The sequence below is a fragment of the Grampus griseus genome (genome assembly GCF_964374135.1).
Source record: "Grampus griseus genome assembly, chromosome: 1".
Taxonomy (NCBI): Eukaryota; Metazoa; Chordata; class Mammalia; order Artiodactyla; family Delphinidae; genus Grampus; species Grampus griseus.
Window position 1 is genome coordinate 127,863,960 of NC_139017.1, and position 19,886 is coordinate 127,883,845.

Consider the following 19,886-nt stretch of genomic DNA (forward strand, 5'->3'; position numbering starts at 1 on the left):
AGTGTTTATTCTCTTAGCCAAGCTTCTTGCCATCAGCATAGCAAGTATAAACCTTAGTTTGTTAGCAAGGATCATTTGTACAGAATTGTTGGGCTGCAGTTAGTGAGAGATAGAGGAATTGCTGCTAAAGGAGATGAGGGGGAGAGCCTGTGAATCTGAAGACAGACACAGCCCCCCTGTATCCTGTTACTCTGGGCTCAGGGTCAATTTGGGGCATCAGTTTTTAAGCCCAGTCTGTAGAGAATGAGTATTATCTTTTGTAACCAACTCAGGGGATTGTTGCAAAAATTAATAAATTTTAAAAATAGATGAATACAGAATACCACAGATTCTTGTAGCTATTACTATTATAGTACATGATGTTTTGGGGTCTGTATACTTCCTCATTTTTCACCAATATATGGTAAATTTTTGTTCTTTTAGCTCTCATTATTTGCCCCCTCAGTACCTCTATCTAGGTTTGAATGCTAGCCCTGGATTTTACTAGTTGAGTAACCCTGAATCAGACTAAATCTCAGTTTCTTTATCTGTAACATGGCAAAAATAATACTTAACCACATTAAGTGTTAGGAGAATTAAAAGGTAATAGATGTGTGTTAGCCTGATGCCTGATACGAAGCCCTCAGTAAATGTTAGTATTGTTATTATTTTTCAGTACTTTTATATAAACGGTATCTTTCATCTTCCTATTTTTAAGTAGTAATATTGTTTGAATCAGACCTGTGGTAGAATTATAGACCTATCCATGATTATAGATAAGTTATTCTTCAAATATGTATGTTTCACATTCAAATATGGATATGTATAAAGAAAAGCTAGATTTCTAGGCCAGTCTACAGAAGCCAATTTATGAATGAAAACCTACTGTTTACCTGAAACATAGTCCTGATAATACTGGATCCAAAAGCCATTTGCCATTTTTCCCAAGGGAAAATGCTCTTTGAAATTTAGCTCCATCTTCTCTGTTACATGGAGGAGTGTAACTCTGAAGGGGTAACTCCCAAATATCTTGAGAAGCAGGAGTTGAGGAATTCAGCAGAGGCATGAAGATGACAAGAAAGCTGTAACTTCTTAACTTAGTGTGTGCATTGGAGAGAGTCCCTGCCTAGGTGAGCAGGGCCAGCCAGGGTCCCAGTCAGTGTCAGTCTCACTTCAGATGTCTGAGTTGGGAAACAAGTGCCAGCTACCTCATGTTCTCCCATGATTTTTTGCTTTTTAAGTTCATTGTATCTTAGTTTGAGGCCTGACCACACATGAAAATATCAGCAATGATTGATTACTTGCAATCGTTCTCCTATCTCCCCTGACACTTTTAGATTACAGGTCTGTGTAATTTTAATCATGGGCTCAGAAGTGAGTGGAAAGGTACTTTCCTGGCTTCATCATCTCCCTTATCTTTTTGAACATTCTTGTATCAAAGGAGGCAGTTAGGTAGGGAGGCAAGGGAGCACTGTTGGACCACCTTTTTTAAGCATATATGTTCTTGCTAGTTGGCTACCAATAAAAAATATTTTTGGTAACCATACAGAGTACTTAAGTGTATTGTTATTAATGGAAATAGGTTTTGATCACTGATAGAAATCACTTTGGTTATTTATTCTAACACACATTTCATGTGCTACTGCCAGGAACTTGTTCACATGTTTAATGTGTAATCACAGTGTGTTAGAACCATTTAAACATTTTCTGTAGGAGACAGATTAGGGATTTCTCAAACTCTAAGAATGTTTCTCACTGTGATTAACAAGGTGCACATCAGGTGGTATCTGGAAACCTCTCAGATGGCCTTTTTTTCTTTGAAGCAGGATTTGGTAAGACTCTGTCATAGACATTGTAATGAGAAATATTATTAGACTTTTATTTTTCAATGGTTTTAACCTGGTTTGCCAGAAGCTATAGTATATATTCCTGGGGAGCCATAATTTTTTATTATTTTGTTTAAAACTGCCTGATTGAACATGGTTGGAAGTTGTATTTGGCCCTAAGAGGATGCGAATATGATGTAGATTCTTTTTGGATAAGAGAATTTCTGGTCTTTGCATATGTTGTGCTTTGGAAACAGATGGCCAGATTTATCTGTCTTTAATTTTCTGATGTGTCCTTTACTTTTCCCCAGGTATATCTCCTCTGTGTCACAACCTCTTTGCCCTGTATGATGAGAACACCAAGCTCTGGTATGCTCCGAATCGCACCATCACCGTCGACGACAAGATGTCACTCCGGCTCCACTACCGGATGAGGTATGGGTGCCTGCTGGGCTCCCTCATGCAGGGACGGGCAACGGTTAGCCTGGAGCCCTGATTCACTTACCAAGAAGTATTGTAGTCATTTTTATAACTTGTAAGTTTTGTATTTGCTTGGTATGAGAAAGGGCTTCTTCAGTATTTGGAAAACAATTCAAGGTGAGTTTGACCACCTTCCTCTGCCACATTTTAGAAAAGAAATCATTATGATGCAGAGGGTATTTTGAATAGAATTAGTATCCTACAGCAGAGTTTTTTATTCAGTGAATCATGAATATGAGTTTAATTTAGTGAGTTATGACCAGGATTTTTTTTAGAAGAGAGAAATAGATGAGGACAGATAATATCGGCATATATACATATCCTAAGAATATTGTTTTTTAGAACTTCAGTTTGAGATATGTAATCTGTCTGTATGTACTAGGTCATGATAAAATAAATATGTTTCTTACTAAAAGTTGCAGCTAGAGAGCTTGAGAAACATTGCCTGAAGTGGAAACCTAGAAATCCTAGCTTGGTCTTGTTCTAAAGAGGTGAATGTTTTGATCCACTCCCTGAGGATTTTTATCTAGTGGGGCTGTAATTTTTCTTCTGGTGGGTACTCACTTGCCTTTTCTCCCATATTGTAGACTTTGTTAAATGTCACGTAGTCTCCCAAGGTGGCACAGGCAGTCAGGACTACCACTGTAGTCTCTTGAGTTTATAAGTGTGTTTGTTCTGTACCTAGAATTGAAAGTATGTTTGTTAGATACTAGCTAAGCATACTTTCACACATACATTTAGCAGAGGAGCTTATAAATTCACCCTATTATAAATAGGGTGAATCGTATCTGAAAAGAATCTTAACGTACATAGATGTGATTAAGTCAGTGGGTTAGCTCAAATGCTAATGGTACGCCGGGTCATGCTGGAAAAGCCCTGGAGATCTCAGAGGCCCTCAGTATTTTAGCTGCTATTTACTCTGGGGAGTCAGTAGAGTTGTTACCATTCCACAGTGGCCTGGGTGTTTTTCTCAGCGGAAGCTGAACCAGATCTACGTTCTTTGATAATCATCCTGGGGCTGACTTTCCTCTTCTCTCTGTACTCACCCACGATCTCACCTTAAGAGGAGAGCTGTGTGTCACGTGAGATTTCACGCCCCAGATTTAGGGAAACGTTCACCCCACCCAGCTGAGCCTTGCGACTATATTTGGATTTGTTTTTCAGAGTGTAATCTAGCTTTCTGTGGCCTGGGGGTTGGCTATGTGACCCAGCATTGAAACATGTATTTGCAGCTCGAAGTCTAGGAAGTGGGGCATCTCATTGAGTTCTAGTTCTTTCCCTCTAGGTTTTTCCACTTGGCTCGGAATCTAGAATGGTAGAATCTGGGACTTGGAAGACACCTGAGTTTGCCTGATTCAATTCTTCCAATTTTTTAGGGGGAAACTGATGTCCAAAAAAGAGGAGTGAGTTACTCACAGTTACACACATAGTGAATTGTCTTGTTAGCATTAGAATCCTCTTTGAGGCCTTCGTCTTTGCTGGTCATGTGACTGCCTCATGATTAAAAGCTGTCTTTGCCAGCTCCCTGTTTATGTTAGCTGCCAGGAAGTGCATGGCTGCCTCATTTTTGGCACCTTGACTTTGTACCTAACATTGGGCTTCAACAGGATATTGCTTTGTTACCACAAGCTCTTTGAACTTGGAAAAAAAGATCCCACCCTAAGCTAAAACATTTGCATTACAACAAACTACATAATTTTGAAACCTCAGCATCTCACCACTAAAAAAGGTGTAACACGAAAATAAATGTTGGTGACTATTTCAGTGGAATCCCAGCTCTATGTTCTTGTACTTTAATTATAGTTTTCTGCTTTTAGATAATTTTGATAGCTATTGTTTTGTAATGTATCTTAATATAAGACAAGCATATTCTTTATTCCTTTTTTTTTTTAACGTCTTTATTGGGGTATAATTGCTTTACAATGGTGTGTTAGTTTCTGCTTTATAACAAAGTGAATCAGTTATACATATACATATGTTCCCATATCTCTTCCCTCTTGTGTCTCCCTCCCTCCCACCCTCCCTGTTCCTTTTTAAGAAAAAAAAGTTTTCTTGCTTTATCATCTAAATGAATTTTACTATCCATTAGTAAAGTTCTATAGAAGCCTAAAGAGAATTCGTTGTATATAATAGCTGTACACAAACTTAGAATATGTAATCATCTGTAATATAATTTTCTCAAAAACTTGCAAGGAAGGCATATCTCTTAATGGCAGGTCTGTCTGTCCCACCAATAAGGGGGATAATCTTTCCCTCCCTCCTTCCTTCCTGCAGTGTTCTTCCACATCATTCTGCAAAGGAATATCAGCAGCTATCATACTACATTTATTTAGATCATTCTTAATTTTTTTCCTTTAGCATGTTGTAATATCAGGAATTGGCCCAAGTTTAATAATTAATTTTGAAAGGGGCACACAATTTCTGTCTTCAGTGTACTTACTAGTTTTGTCTTATTAGCGATTAGGAAGATGTTGATTTTTTTTTTCCTTGAAACATTCCCTGTTGTTACATTTATTTATTTATTTTTCTTGAAGTGTAGTGGATTTACAATATTAGTTTCATATGTCCAACATAGTGATTCAGTATTTTTGTAGGTTATACTCCATTTAAAACTATTACAAAATAGGGCTTCCCTGGTGGCGCAGTGGTTGGGAGTCCACCTGCCGATGCAGGGGACACGGGTTCGTGCCCTGGTCTGGGAAGATCCCACATGCCGCGGAGCGGCTGGGCCCGTGAGCCATGGCCTCTGAGCCTGTGTGTCCGGAGCCTGTGCTCCGCAACGGGAGAGGTCACAACAGTGAGAGGCCCGCGTAAAAAAAAAAAAAAAAAGTTATTACAAAATAATGGTTATATTTCCCTGTGCTATACAATATATGCTTGTTGCTTATGGAAGATGTTGATTTTGGCAGTTAACTGATCTAAAGTTTTTTTCTTTTTATTGTCTTATTAAATAGAGAGCTGTCAGCCTTTGACTATAGGCAATTTCCAGAGATCCAGCCTTGTTTTAGGCTTCCTTCAGCCTTTCTGTAGTGGAGAAGCTGCACATTGCCTTACCTTGTCTGAACATCTTACCCAAAGGCTTCCAAGGCAAGGCTAGTCTCACAGGGCTCAGACAGCAACCTCAGAAAATGTCCTTGTTCAGCCCCGAGGGAGTATGCTGGGCCCTATTAGCTACTCTCTTAATCATCCCATTTAGACCCTCTCACCTGTCTCCTCCCAGGCAGACCCCCTGGAACTTACAGTAGATCACTAGATTATTGTATGAATGAAGAGAACTCTCCATTTTGGATTTCCCTCAGCAGTCAGAGGAGTTGGCCATGGCCTTGTCCATCTTTTTCTGCCCCAGTGTCAGATTTCCTGTGTCTGCTCAGCTGGTAGGGCTGGTTCACCTCTTACTTTCTGCCTGCCCGGGGCAACCGATCCTGGAGGAGTCCTCCCCACCTTGCTCTGTTCTGCCCTTGAAGAGCAGGCTCCTCAGCCTGGGGGCAGCATGAATTCTGGCCTCTTTGTCAGCTGAGAGCCTCAGGCTTCTACTCTCACGTGGGAAGGTGTGGGGACAGTCCTGCAGCTGTGGTTTATGGTGCATGTGGACTCTGTGGATACGTGGCTCTTTCTGTCTGAGAGAGAGATGCCAAAGGCCACAGTCAAATTATCAGTCATTTCCGTGAGTTTTGTGGAAGATGGGCTGTACAGAATCACTTGAAAGTTGTAAAATGTTGATTTTTACCTTTAAAGTAACTTCTTATCCATGCTTTCCATTTTAATTGCTACTTCTTGAGTTAGGTCATTCATTTGCTGTTTCTGCATCCAACAAGCATGTATTAAGCACCTGTTATATGCCAGGCGCTGGGGATTTAGTGATGAGCAAGGCACTGAGGCCTCTGCCCCCACAAACCTCACGGCGTTGCCCAGGCTGCTGCCTTAGGCGCCTGCTCGTCTCTTGGCCTCTCTCATTTCAGTCCATCTTCTGTGGGGCTTTCTTCCAGTGGGATCCTGCCTCACATCAGTTTGGCTCAGTCTTTCCTCTGCCTTCTGTGTATGGTCCAGACTCCATAGCCTGGTATTTATTTATCCTAGTGCCAACTCCCTTCCCCAACCCTTTACCCTTCCCTGCCACATCCTCTGGCAGTGGCAGCAACTTCTTCCTCCTTGGTACTCCTTTGACACCTTATCTGAGACACTCATGTTCAAGAAAAACTTACCTATGAGGCACAATGCCTTGGGCTCATGATGTTATTAGGGGTCCACAGAAGTGTTTTAATTTTATTAAAATCAGGGAAAAAAATAATCCAGCCTGGATTATATTCATCTTTATACCAACATAGTTGTAAAATATAACTTTAATATTTTTTTTTAATGGAGGAAAGGAAAACTGTGTGGGGTCCATGGAAGTCACAGTGTAGCCCTATTTATGAGATGTGCCCCCTGGATTTAACTGATTGGCTACAGACAGGGAATTCACAGGAGGCAGGGACTGTGCCTGAGAACCCCTTGTGTTCCAAAGCCTGGCCCAGGACCTGGCATGCCCTAGGCTCTGCAAATAGAGCTCACTGACAGATATCTGAGTTTAACGGCAGCTCCTTTTTGGGAGGTTTTATATGTTCCTTCTCCATGCCGTGGTGGTTTTTCATCAGCACATGGGCATGTCAAGGGAGAGAGACCCAGGTACCCTCTGAGTCTGTAGCCTAGAGCTGGCCTGGATCAGCTTGGCTCAGTCACTTTCACACATTCCAGAACTCATTATGTTTCTTTTACAGATGGCAGAGGAAAGTAGTAGTGGAGAAAACAGGCTTGTGGTCTTAGGTGACCTAGCCTCTCGGAACCTCAGTTTTCCTCATCTATAAAATGGAAACAGTGAAACACACCTTGTACAGTTGCTGTAAGCATTAAATAGCATAATGTATATGAAGCATTTATTAGTTCAGGGCACTGCAGCTGATGCTTGTAGTAGTGTTTGTATATTTCTTCTGTTTTAAAACTTTGTTCATTGTAAGATAAAAAGTGTCAGTAACAGCCATCTGAGAATTAGGAAACACTGCTACATTAACGGTATGTCTTGACTGTATGATGAAACTAGATTTCAGAAATGTTAAACTGTGAAATAGTTCTTGGATTCAAGGCAGGCTGGCGTTACTAACAGTGGAGGGAGTTGCTGGGCTAGCATCTAGTTCTAGACAGCAGTGTTTTCCTATCTAGGAAGACGGAGTGGAAATTACTTTGTGATTTTAAGGAAGTCACTTTATCTCCCTGAGTCATAGATGAGGTTCTGGCAGTATGCTCTTCACAGAGTGCTTGTAAGAATGAAAAGAAAAGGACCTTATAAACAGTGAAGCGCTACACAGATGAAAGGTCTGTCTGTTTACTTCTCAGGGAAGTTTAACCTCTGGCACTGATCGCTCTGGGTAGAACCAGGATGCCTCTCCCACGCATGCCAAGGTCCCCTTTCCCACAGTTAACATTCATCTTCCTGCCTTACAGGTTCTATTTCACCAACTGGCACGGGACCAATGATAACGAGCAGTCAGTATGGCGACATTCTCCAAAGAAGCAGAAGAATAGCTACGAGAAAAAAAAAGTTCCAGATGCAACCCCTCTCCTTGACGCCAGCTCATTGGAGTATCTGTTTGCTCAGGTAAGGTGTTGGGCCCAGGAGAGCCTGGAGTTTGTGGGGTGGGTAAGACATGGTAGGGGTCAGATTCCCTGGCACAGCCTACACTGGTGGCAGCTAAGATGCTTTATGGCCTGTTCCATGGGTAGTTCTCACCAACCCTGGACTTGCCCCAGGTGAGGAGGGGGAAGGCAGTTCAGCATCCAACCGGCTGGTTATCCCACGTGTGGGCTTTTTGGGCTTTACTTCTTCCCCATTCCTTTCTTTTTCCCCCCTCCTACCATTTCAGTTCGTGTCTACAGTGCCTCCTGTGCAGAGAGCAGAGGGGGGAGCTATAAGTGAGGGAAGGTGTAGTTCAGCAGGGCTAATCACAAAGGTACTTCTCAGCAGTCACAGAGAGGAAGGAGGTGGCCACTCTGAGTCACAGTGGTGGCAGGGTAGAACAATAAGACACTAGAAGAAAGCCAGAAAGAGAGGTTAAGTCACCTAAATTACATTACCCTGAGATAACTAACATTTTTGTATATGTGCTTCCTGATTTTATCATGCAGATATGTATTATGCACTATAGTTTTTGAAAATATCTTATTGTTCTGAGTGTCTGTGTACTTTTTGCTAAGGCGCTGCAGAAACTGTGGTGAACAAGACAGACATGGTCTCTGCAAGCACCAGACATATAATCGAGTTGGACAAACAAAACAAGCAGATAAAATGATACATAGATAATACACAAGAAATTGTGAAAAGTGCTATGAAGAAAAGTGCTATGAAGAAAAGTGCTATGAAGAAATTGTGAAAAGTGCTTGTCATAGAGCATATGGGGAGGGAGGTTTGAATGGGGAGACCTAATTTAAATAGTGTGATCGGAGAAGATCCCTCTAAAGAGGTGGCATTTATACTGAACTTTGAAGAATAAAAAAGTGTCTGCAATTCTAAGGGAGGAGTGGGGAAAGTATTTCTTCAGAGTAGAGCAAAGCTTTTCAGAAGCAGCACTACTGACACTTTGGGCTGGTTAATTCTTTGTTGTAAGGGATTGTGGAATATCTATCCACACCCCTGGCCTCCTCTCCTTAGATGCCAGTAGCACCAGTGTAGTGGCAGTAGAGTTGGAGAAAAATGGGTGGATCTGAGATTAATTTTGGAGATGGATTTGATATGATTTGCTTATGAGTTGGATGTGGAAGGTGAGGATATTTGAAGAATCAAAGAGAATTTTGAGATTTATTTTGGGCAGTGTTTGGTAGATAACGGAGTGATTCCCTGCATAGGGAGACTGGGAGCAGCAGGCTGGAGAAGGGGTGGGAATTGGGAGCTCTCTTTTGGAGACACCTGTGAGATACACAAGTGGAGATTCGGCTAGGAAATCAAGCGTGAGACTGGAATCCAGAGGAGAAGTCAGCCTTTATTTAACTAATCCTTGTTTCTGAACACATTTGGTTTTTCTTGATTTTTTTCCCCTGTTATGCTATCACTGTTACAAAACAGCCTCATATATACGTCTAAATATGTGTTCTGTTTATTATTTCCTTAGGATGTACTTTTACATGTGTGGGTTATGTGTCACAGTTGTATTCTCTTGTACAGCTTTAGTTGTTGATTGCACACTATCCACGTTCCATAATATACCTGAGGACTGGCCTCAGAGACAGTAGAGAAATGGGACAGGGCACAGCCCTGGGCACATACTGTGTGGAAAAAATAAGTGAACTGGCCATTTTCAGATTGGTCTTTTTGAATTCAGCCTCCCAGTTTTACATATATTCATTTCTGAGATTGATTCTTTTACTTTTTTGGGAGAGGAAGTGTAAAAAAAAAGAGTGCACCATACTTCAAGAGTAGGTATTACATTAGAACCTGACTTTTCAGAGCTTCAGGAATGAGTTACTTGAGGTAGTTGTACAGTGATATTGACAGAAAATCACAGCCAGACAAAATAGTTTCAGATTTTGTTCTCCTCTTCACACATTGCTGGTGGAGATGATTGTTGTTGGTCCTTGGTAGTTTGTAGAAGTGGTCAGTGTCCTTTTCTTACTGAGAGAAACAATAAGTCCTATCTTGGGGAAAAGGGGGAACTGCAGCAGTTAGAACCCTCCATCCAAAACCCACTAAACTAAAGTTGCTTCAGGGAAAGTGAGTGTCTTCCTTATATAGGAACACCACCCCCATACTTCATGTCTGCCTCTTTTTGAGCTGGAGAAAGGCTAACGAGGTCCCAGTCCTAAGAGCTGTGTACACTTCCAGTCCGTGAGCTTTAAAGACTGAGTTTGACTGTAGCACAGTGTTGCAGAGCTGTAGCCTTGCAGTCACATCTGGTCTGACCCTCTACCCCACCACTCACTAGGTCCCCCAGCTCCCACAGTATTCTTTATACTTGACTTTGGTTTTGGTAACTACTTGAGGTTATATATTTCTGTTTGTTCTTCTTTCTTTCCTGGAAATCTCCGTAAGGTCAGTGATGTGGTTTGGTTAACTGCTGTATCCCTAGCACCTAGAATAACATCTGGCCCGTAATTGGTTCTTGTTAATCAGTGATTAGCAAGTGAGTGAATGAAGTTATTTAACCTTTTGGTGCCTTAGATTTCTCAGCTGTTAGGCAGAGATGATGATGTTAGCATCCCCCTCATAGGGCTGTTGTAAAGAATAAGTGAAATAGTAAATGAGAGGAACCTCGCACAGTGCCTGGCACTCAGGTTAGGGCTTAATAAAGGGGACCTAGCAGCCGTCACTGGCTCGTGGAATGTGGCGTGCCTCAGTGAGTGAGGGGGTGTATTTTGGTGATACATTCCACTACTGGAAACTTGAACAGCAGATGTTGAAAAAACTTACGTGTGGTAATGATGCAGTGTAGAATCTGGATTCCTTCTCCTTTCTGTAAATCTACATCAGAAGGGTGTGTGGTGCTCTGTCATTTATACACCGGTTTGTTGTGGAGTTAACAAATAATCAAACCCCAGACAGCTGTCACGTCCCATGCCCTGGTGCAGCCCAAGCCTAGTACATGCTGCTTTTCATCATCACTTACATGGGAAGCCCCACAGAAGGGCTTCGTGTGTTCATACTGTTCACCAGCACCCAGCATAGTGCGCAGTGAGTATTTATTAAACGAATGAATTAACCTGGGGAGACCTTTCCCAAGCCCCTTCATGCCCAGCTGTTGAGAAAGAACTTTGGTGCCAGAGAAACTCTAAATCTCGTTAGTCTCATTGCTGTACTGCTTATTGGGTAGCACCTCCCTGTGTGGGGAACCTTCCTCTCAAGATCAGAAACATGAGTGGACTCTTGAAACTTAAGTGGTGGTTCATTTCTTCTCACCTCTGCTCCAAAGGGACAGTATGATTTGGTCAAATGCCTGGCTCCCATTCGAGACCCCAAGACGGAGCAGGATGGGCATGATATTGAGAACGAGTGTCTGGGAATGGCCGTCCTGGCCATCTCCCACTATGCCATGATGAAGAAGATGCAGTTGCCAGAACTTCCCAAGGACATCAGGTAAACCTTCCTGCTGGCTAAAGAATTGATTGTGGGAATGGTGTTATTTTTGTATGTTTTCATACATCTCAGTTTGTTTTTGTTTTTTGTTTTTTGCGGTACGCGGGCCTCTCACTGCTGTGGCCTCTCCTGTTGCGGAGCACAGGCTCCGGACGCGCAGGCTCAGCGGCCATGGCTCACGGGCCCAGCCACCCCGCTGCACGTGGGATCCTCCTGGACCAGGGCACGAACCCGCATCCCCTGCATCGGCAGGCAGACTCTCAACCGCTGCGCCACCAGTGAAGCCCCTCATATATCTCAGTTTAACTACTGCCAGCTTTTGGCTGACTACTGCTCTCTGCAGAGTGCAACTCTTTTTTAGAATATTTATGAAAGGTAGCACATTATATCTGTGTCCTGATTTTGAATGTTGGCTGATGACCTCAGAAATTTGTACTAGGGTGACAGTTCTGAGCTGGGGTGCCAGTCAAATTAGTGGCCTGCATGCCCTCCCCCTTCCTCTCTGCCCATGGTGGGCATTGCCATCTATCACTGAACTTTTTCCTTTTGTGCTGGATCTGTCCTAAAATCCTTCTCAGTATAGTTCTACAGGCAGCTGCTTTCGTTCCCAGCCAGAACTAGTTCACTAGAGAGCCATTAATTCTGATGTGAAGCACGATCGACTGTTACCTTAAGAAAACTGTATTTACTTAAAATTATCATTTGTGATCAAGTCTTTGTGAAGGAGTATTCAATCTGCATAACTCCCACCCATCTATGAAATATAATTTTTATTTTATTTTATTTTTTTGACCGCACTGTGCTGCATGCGGGATCTTAGTTCCCCGACCAGGTATCAAACCTGTGCCCCCTGCAGTGGAAGTGCAGACTCTTAACCACTGGACCACCAGGGAAGTCTGGAAATATAATTTTTAAATCAGTGAGCTATTGTGATTGTCATAAGACAGTCTCATTTTGAAGAGGGAATTATTTATAGTGGTGTTATTTGTGATAGGTGGCATGTATCTTCTCATAAGGTTACTTCTTGTATCTCCTTGCCCTTGACCAGAGTCTGGAGCAGATCACAAGTTGCTCCTCAGAAATGGAGGGACTGATTAGACATATGCTGTTCTGCTGCTTTCTCTGTTTTCTGTGGCTTTTGCTCTGGGCACCTCCTCTTTATTTTTTCATGAGGCTAAAGTAAAAAATGATAACTCTCTGCTGATTTTCCTCTCTGTTACATTAATCTAAAAAATTACAATATTTGTTGGGGATAAGTTTCAAACTCCACAGTTTTCCACGGTTGTGAAACCATCTGTGCCGCAGGGATTTCCCTGTGCTAGGTGCTTTTTCAGGCCTGGGAGTAACTGGCCGACGGGCCTCCCCACTTTGACCCCCAGTGGACTTGTTCTCTTTTTCTTTGGTGTTCACACTCTTCTTAAAGCTGGCTCCTGTTCTAGCAGTATATCCATTTGCTGAGATTCTGTTAGTCATAGATACTCTCTCATTAGCACCTGGATGGGTAACTAATCTTTCAGTTTACTTGTTGATCCATTTAATATATCTGAGACATTTGCACATGGCAAACACTAAATCTTTTGTATTTAATTAGCTTTTATGGGTTTTTCCCATTTCTTATAAAAGTAGTTTTTGATCTTTATAGAAAAACTGTAAAATAGATAGGCAAGTAGAGCATACAAAACATCATTTGTCACTCTTGACACCTTCCAGACGGCTTTCTAACTGATGCTGAATCTTAGTAACAGTGTGTTTATGTGAGCACCAGTGTGCATGGGAACAGTGACACTAGCAAACAAAAACACAGATAAGTGCATTTTGCTGCCTGCCTTTGTGACCCAGAAAATCTGATGATTCCTGTAGGAATTTCCCATTTCAGTAAAATCTGTGGAACATGTACTTTTCTCTTTTCTTTCAGTCCCTGTTCACCTCAATCTCCTTACGATTATCATCCTCAGAGTTTTACTCCATCTAAGACCCTCTGGGAGTAGACCCTTCTTTCTCATTTGGCAACACAGGGAAGGAAGATTTATAGACTTAGGTTTGTTTCTGCACTATTCTGCTAACCTGTACATGAAAAAGAGACTTTTTTTTTTTACTTCCAGCTACAAGCGATATATTCCAGAAACATTGAATAAGTCCATCAGACAGAGGAACCTTCTCACCAGGATGCGGATAAATAATGTTTTCAAGGATTTCCTAAAGGAGTTTAACAACAAGACCATTTGTGACAGCAGTGTGTCCACACACGACCTGAAGGTGAAATACCTGGCTACCTTGGAAACTTTGACAAAACATTATGGTGCTGAAATATTTGAGACTTCCATGCTACTGATTTCATCAGAAAATGAGATGAATCGGTTCCATCCGGATGATAATGGAAACATTCTCTGCTATGAAGTGATGGTGACTGGAAATCTTGGAATCCAGTGGAGGCAGAAACCAAATGTAAGTGCTGATAGGTGGCTGATCAGAACAGAGCATCCTGTGTCACATGGTGTGTTCCGTGTATTCTGTTGGGATTATCTCTTTGCATGTTCATCACCCCTGTCAGCTGAGTTTATTTCATGGGCTAGAGACCATGTATCATTCATCTTTTATTGTATCCATGTAGCAGCAGATCTAAAATAAATATTTATTGAGTTCTGTAGGGAAACAGAAATATAATAACAACATATACAATATGTAATAATATAGTAGTAACAGCAGACATGTACCAAGTGCTTACCATGTACCAAGTACTTTTCTAAGCATTTTACATGTATTAACTCAATTATTCCTTAAAACAAATCTATGAGAGATACTACCATTTTCCCTATTTTATAGATGAACACAGAGGCACAGACAAGTTAAGAAGCTTGCCCAAGGTCATAACTAACTAATAGTGATTATGCCAAGAATTGAATTTAGCCCTCTGGTTCTGTGAGATAGAGTAATTTTTCTTGCAATCTGGAGCTTCTTTTTGAAGTGTTTGTTGGATGAGGCAATAGAGCAGAGTGGTTTAAAAGCATGGGTTTTAAATCTAAATAGATGTGGTTCAAATCCTAGCTCCACTGTTTATACTCACATGGCCTTGGGAGGGTTACTTCACATATATCAGCCACATATTATTCATCTATAAAATGGCGATACTTAGTGTATTACCTCATAGTGTTGAGAGAACGGAATGTCGTTTAGCACAGAGCTTGGCATATGATAAGTGTTCAATAAATTATTACAGCTACTATTACCATCATCATTATTATTGTAAATAATAATAATATTGAAGTAAAGGGGAGATTTACTTTCTACTCCTATTTTATTTTCATGCTAAAATAACAGTGCCAAACACTTATCAAGTGTTTTCTGTGTAGTGTGGGTACTGTGTTAATAAGAACTTACCTACTGCTCCAAGAACCTTGTGAAGATGTAAGATCTCTGATTATGGGTGAGGAAATGGAGGCACAAAGAGACGACCTAACTAAGTAAATGGCAGAGGCAGGATCTTATCCCAGATTTCTAGTCTCCAAGACTTCTGCTACACAAAATACGTAAGCTTGTGCAGACATGTATGACTCCCTAGGTTATCCAAGCATGGGATTCATACCTTCTCTTGAAAATTCCAACTTGAATATGGCTATAAAGTCAAGACAATCAGTGATAGATTGTAAAAGGAGAAAGCCTATGTTCAAATGGGGGGACCTGATTGTAGATGCGTGTCTAGTGAGCAGTTATTTCTGTTCCTGAGTTTGCTTGCACATTATAGATTATGTAAAGAGTTTAGTCGGTGTGTTCATTAAGATCTCTTCCAGGTGTAGGATCCCAGGCATCCCTGATGGGACCAATAGGCCCATGGGGACCCAAATAGGCTCATGGGTGCTAACTCTCCCAGTTCCTCTGTCAATCCAGGCACACTGGCTTTCTCCTGCTCGGCTTCAGGCCTTCTGTTGGTTTGCCAGGAGAAAATGAGAAATACCAATAGAAAATGAGAAAGCTGACTTCAGTCTGTCACTTTTATGTATCTTATCAGGTTGTTCCTGTTGAAAAGGAAAAAAATAAACTGAAACGGAAAAAACTGGAAAATAAACACAAGAAGGATGAGGAGAAAAATAAAATCCAGGAAGAGTGGAACAATTTTTCTTACTTCCCTGAGATCACTGACATTGTAATCAAGGAGTCTGTGGTCAGCATTAATAAGCAGGACAACAAAAAAATGGTAAGTTTGCTTCAGAAGTGATTCGGCCTGGGGCTGGTGTTCGGAGGGAGACTTTGCTGAGGACAGTTATGCAGCATGTGCTCTTCAGAGTTCCTGTCCCAAAGAGAAAATCTTATGATCATCTTATTTAAGCCAAAAAGTCCCTATTGCTGACATTGACATTATCAATGTCTGTTTTTAAGTTACTTGGGTACATTCTAGTGCCTTTCTTTGGTCTTCAAATGTGTATCTGCTTCAGGATTTGCCGTCTTCCCAAAGATATTTCAGCATCAATATTTAGTTCACAAAAGTTAGTGGATTTGAAGATCCACATCACTGAGTGTCAGCATTTTCTCCCAAGGGCTCCTGCACAGCCTCTCTGCTGAGTTGTGTGGGTCATCTGGAATGAGGTCGGTGGGAAGCCCCACTTTGCACTTGAGCAGACTGTCCAGCTGGCAGCTCTGGCCACAATGACAGTCCTCATCATGGTGTCAAGCACAGCCAAGTGACTCTCGGACAGAGGAAGGGGTGTTCAACCTCTCTTCCTCTTTTTTTGGTATCACTTGAGGACGTGATCTAGACAGGCAGGGGAAGTCACTTCCCCAGTTTGGCAGGGGAAGTGGGAGTCCTGCCAGAATAAACATGTTTGTGTTGGGGAAGTCACAGCTGACGTCACATGGGGAGGACAGGTGGGTGAGACACGGTGCTCCTCCATGCAATGAAGGTAGTCATCTAGGGAAATACCATGTTTTGCCTGAAAATTGGCAAATACTTTGTCAAAATCTTAACACTCAGTACGGGGAAAGAATCTGGTGATATGGTTTAGGACAGATGGTCATTCTTTTACATCTAGAGTAACTAGTCTTTTTGATATACCATTTGGGAAAGCAATTTGGTAAACATGTGTTAAAAGCGTTGAAACTATCTATATAATCCCTCCATAGGAAATGAGGACCTGTCTTCTAGAAACAATGAGAGATGCAGGCAGTGGTCTATGAATGAGAATGTTTATCCCAGCAGTATTTACAATGTCAAAATACTGAAACTAACCTGCATATATGATAATAGGAAAACGAGAGAATAAAACACAACTCATCTGAGTAGTAGAATATTCTGTAAACGAATTGCTGAACTAAAAAAATATCCATAAAAATGCTTCATAAATGGAAGAAAGCAGAATATAAAACTATTGGTAGAATGGAACCAATTTTGTTTAAAAAGTTTATGCATATACATACACATGCTCTTAGAAAAATAATCAGATATTAACAACTATTTGTTTATGATGGGAATATGAACGATTTTAATTTTTAATTCTCCCCATCCTCCCCATTTTTTTAAACAATAAAGATACATTGATTTCATTAGAAAACTGTAGTAAAAACGTGAAGGAAGTAGAAGAGCCCATATAGATGTTAGTGGAGAGATGGAAAATGGTGGGAGGGAGAAAATAAAAATAAATGCTATTTATTCAGCATATTATAGATCTTAAGTCATGTTATATGATGTGTCTGCAGTATCTTATTTAGTCCTTACAAAGACCTTAAGATATCAGGATTTTGGCTCCACTTCCAGGGGGGAATCTGAGACTTAGGGAGAGGTGTCGGAGCTTGCACAGGGGCAGCTCCAGCCTGCACTGCTTTGGTTTCCACGGTGTTCTCTTCCCCAGGGACTCTGTAGTGAGGGAGAGGTTGGCCCATTTGTGGTCTGGCTGTCCAACATGGCCAAACCCTGGAGATGCGTGGCAGGGGAGGAGGAACTGCAGCCAGGTGATGCGAGCTTTGTGAGCCTGCCCCATCTGTCCTGGCTGACAGAGTCAAGTCTGGCACCCAGACGGGGCACCTGTCGTCTAAGTCAGTGCTCACCCTGGCACAGGGGCTGGCAGCTCTGTGCCCAGCTACAGTGCTGTGCAGAGAGCAGGGGGAAGGCAAGAAGAAATCGATACCTGATCTCCTCGTTACCTTGTTTTCCTTTACAAATACTAGCCCTGCTGTGTGCCAGGTATTTCCTGCCTTAAAGCTTTACGAATACCAACTCTTTTCATTTTCATATCGACCCTGTGAGGTGGGTATACTGTTATTCCCATTTTACAGAGGAGGAAACTGAGGCACAAAGAAGTTAAGTAACTTGTCCAAGGTCATACAGCTATTACATTAAATTACTTGAAATTGCCAATATTTGACAATTTTTGACGAATAAAAATGATGATTATATATGCTTAAATGTAATAGCAAGTAGAGATACGGAGATTTGAACCCAGATAAGCTGGCTCCTGAACCTGTGGGTTAACACTATGCGATGCTTTTTCTTACTTATCTCACTCCTCCATCCCTTCCCAGCCATGGCATTTCCAAGCAGTACTTTTGGTTGCTGGTCTTTCAGGAGAGCATGATGCTGCCATGTTATCAGATCATATCTTGATTTATCTCTTCTCTCTGCATCTTCTTGACATCTCCCCTTTCTATTCAGACTTCCGCTTTCAGAGAACTTAAGTGCTTACGTACTTTTGTTTGTATGTGACTGGGTGAAGGGCTGCCCAAGCCATACCGTCTTGAGTTTGCTCTTTGGGGCTCTGCAGGGAGATGCCAGGTCACACCCGAAAGGAAGCACACTTAGCACAGAGCCTCCTTCCTGCATCGCCATCCCTATGGTAGCCCTCCCTGCCCTCTCTTGGCCTCCTTGTCTCACAACCCCAAAGCACCCTTCCTTTGGCATCATAGCTAACTCGCATTATAAGCCCCTTACCTCCATTCTGTCTGGTTGCGTATATTCACCCCTCCCCCCTTCACTGGTCTTCTTGTCTCTGTCTACTTTTCTCTGCCACCAGCCTCTTCTTTCTCCAGTGCTAAGGAAAGAGTCATATACTCAAGTGTCATTTTACCCTTCTCTGAAGGCTCAGGTGTTTGTTAATATTCTTGTGAGACAAAGCTCTAAATCATGGCTTTACAAACCTTCCTTCATCAGATGTTCCTAGTTGACCCCGCAGCTCCTCTCACATGGTCATCTCTCCTCAGGGTTGTAAGATCAAGACAAAACCCCACCTGTCTTCACCTCCAGGCGTTTTTCTTCCTTCCATGGAAACTCCCTCCCTCCTCTTCTTTTACCTTTGCCTCTCCCACTTGGAGTAAGACTCTCTGCCTTCTCCAGACCCTCAGAGGTTCCTGGATTTAATCTAGAAACCTTATCATTGTGTCTGGGACCATTCCTGGACTAAAATCCAGGAGTTTCATCTTCTAGACCAACTCTGGATGAGATGAAACACCTGTGCCTCTGTTTCTTTTTCTGTAACTAGGAATAATGTGTAGTGCCAGGACCAGGGTGTCATCTGCACACTATGTTCCCCCCCACCTCTACTTTTATACCTCTGCCACCTTGATTCAGGCCTCCTCTTCTATCTGGACCGGGTGGCAGCTTCTCCACAGTCTCCTGCCTGCCACAGCTGCCCGTGCGCCCCCTCACCCCACTGTTCCTCAATCTGATAAAAGTTTTGAGGTAAGAGATGAAAGAGTGTGGTGAACAGAGTTATATGTAACTGCAAGGGGTGCAGTTACTATCGACAAAAAGAGCTTCCCGGGCTTCCCTGGTGGTGCAGTGGTTGAGAATCTGCCCGCCAATGCAGGGGACACGGGTTCGAGCCCTGGTCTGGGAAGATCCCACATGCCACGGAGCAGTTAGGCCCGTGAGCCACAACTACTGAGCCTGCGCGTCTGGAGCCTGTGCTCCGCAACAAGAGAGGCTGCGATAGTGAGAGGCCCGCGCACCATGATGAAGAGTGGCCCCCGCTTGCCACAGCTAGAGAAAGCCCTTGCATAGAAACGAAGACCCAAGACAGCCAAAAAAATAAACAAATGTGGGGTTTAAAAAAAAAAAGAAAAGAATTAAAAAAAAAAAAAGAGCTTCCCTTTGGGGTTGTACATTCTTCATTGTGTTAAATATCTTCTCACTCTGTACCTCCCCAGAGAGTCAGCTGCTTAAGATGGCAGGCATGTGATGTAACCATGGGCATTTCTACTCTCTCGCCAGGAACTGAAGCTGTCTTCCCACGAGGAGGCGTTGTCCTTTGTGTCCCTCGTGGACGGCTACTTCCGGCTCACAGCAGATGCCCATCATTACCTCTGCACCGACGTGGCTCCCCCGTTGATCGTCCACAACATACAGAATGGCTGTCACGGTCCAATCTGGTTGGTTCGAAAACATTTTCGGTTGCCTTTGGTGTGAAAAGAACCCACGTGTTAGTGATGGGGAGCGTGTCCTTCTCAGGCATGGGCGTCATCAGGCATTTACGCTGAATACTTACTTGGTGCCCTTTTCCATCCCTGCTGTCCTGGTCAGG

At 42.4% G+C, this 19,886-nt stretch overlaps 1 protein-coding gene across 5 annotated transcripts in view; it reads left to right on the forward strand.

Moving 5' to 3' along the window:
* JAK1 (Janus kinase 1) overlaps positions 1 to 19,886 on the forward strand; it is a 233,734-nt gene that overhangs the window by 185,385 nt on the left and 28,463 nt on the right. For all 5 annotated transcript variants that reach the window (XM_082649205.1, XM_082649204.1, XM_082649206.1 and 2 more), the window contains 6 exons: positions 2,117 to 2,240; positions 7,764 to 7,917; positions 11,219 to 11,382; positions 13,485 to 13,827; positions 15,389 to 15,574; positions 19,577 to 19,734. In XM_082649205.1, the coding sequence (XP_082505331.1) occupies positions 2,117 to 2,240; positions 7,764 to 7,917; positions 11,219 to 11,382; positions 13,485 to 13,827; positions 15,389 to 15,574; positions 19,577 to 19,734 (1,129 nt within the window). The remainder of the gene's footprint in view (positions 1 to 2,116; positions 2,241 to 7,763; positions 7,918 to 11,218; positions 11,383 to 13,484; positions 13,828 to 15,388; positions 15,575 to 19,576; positions 19,735 to 19,886) is intronic.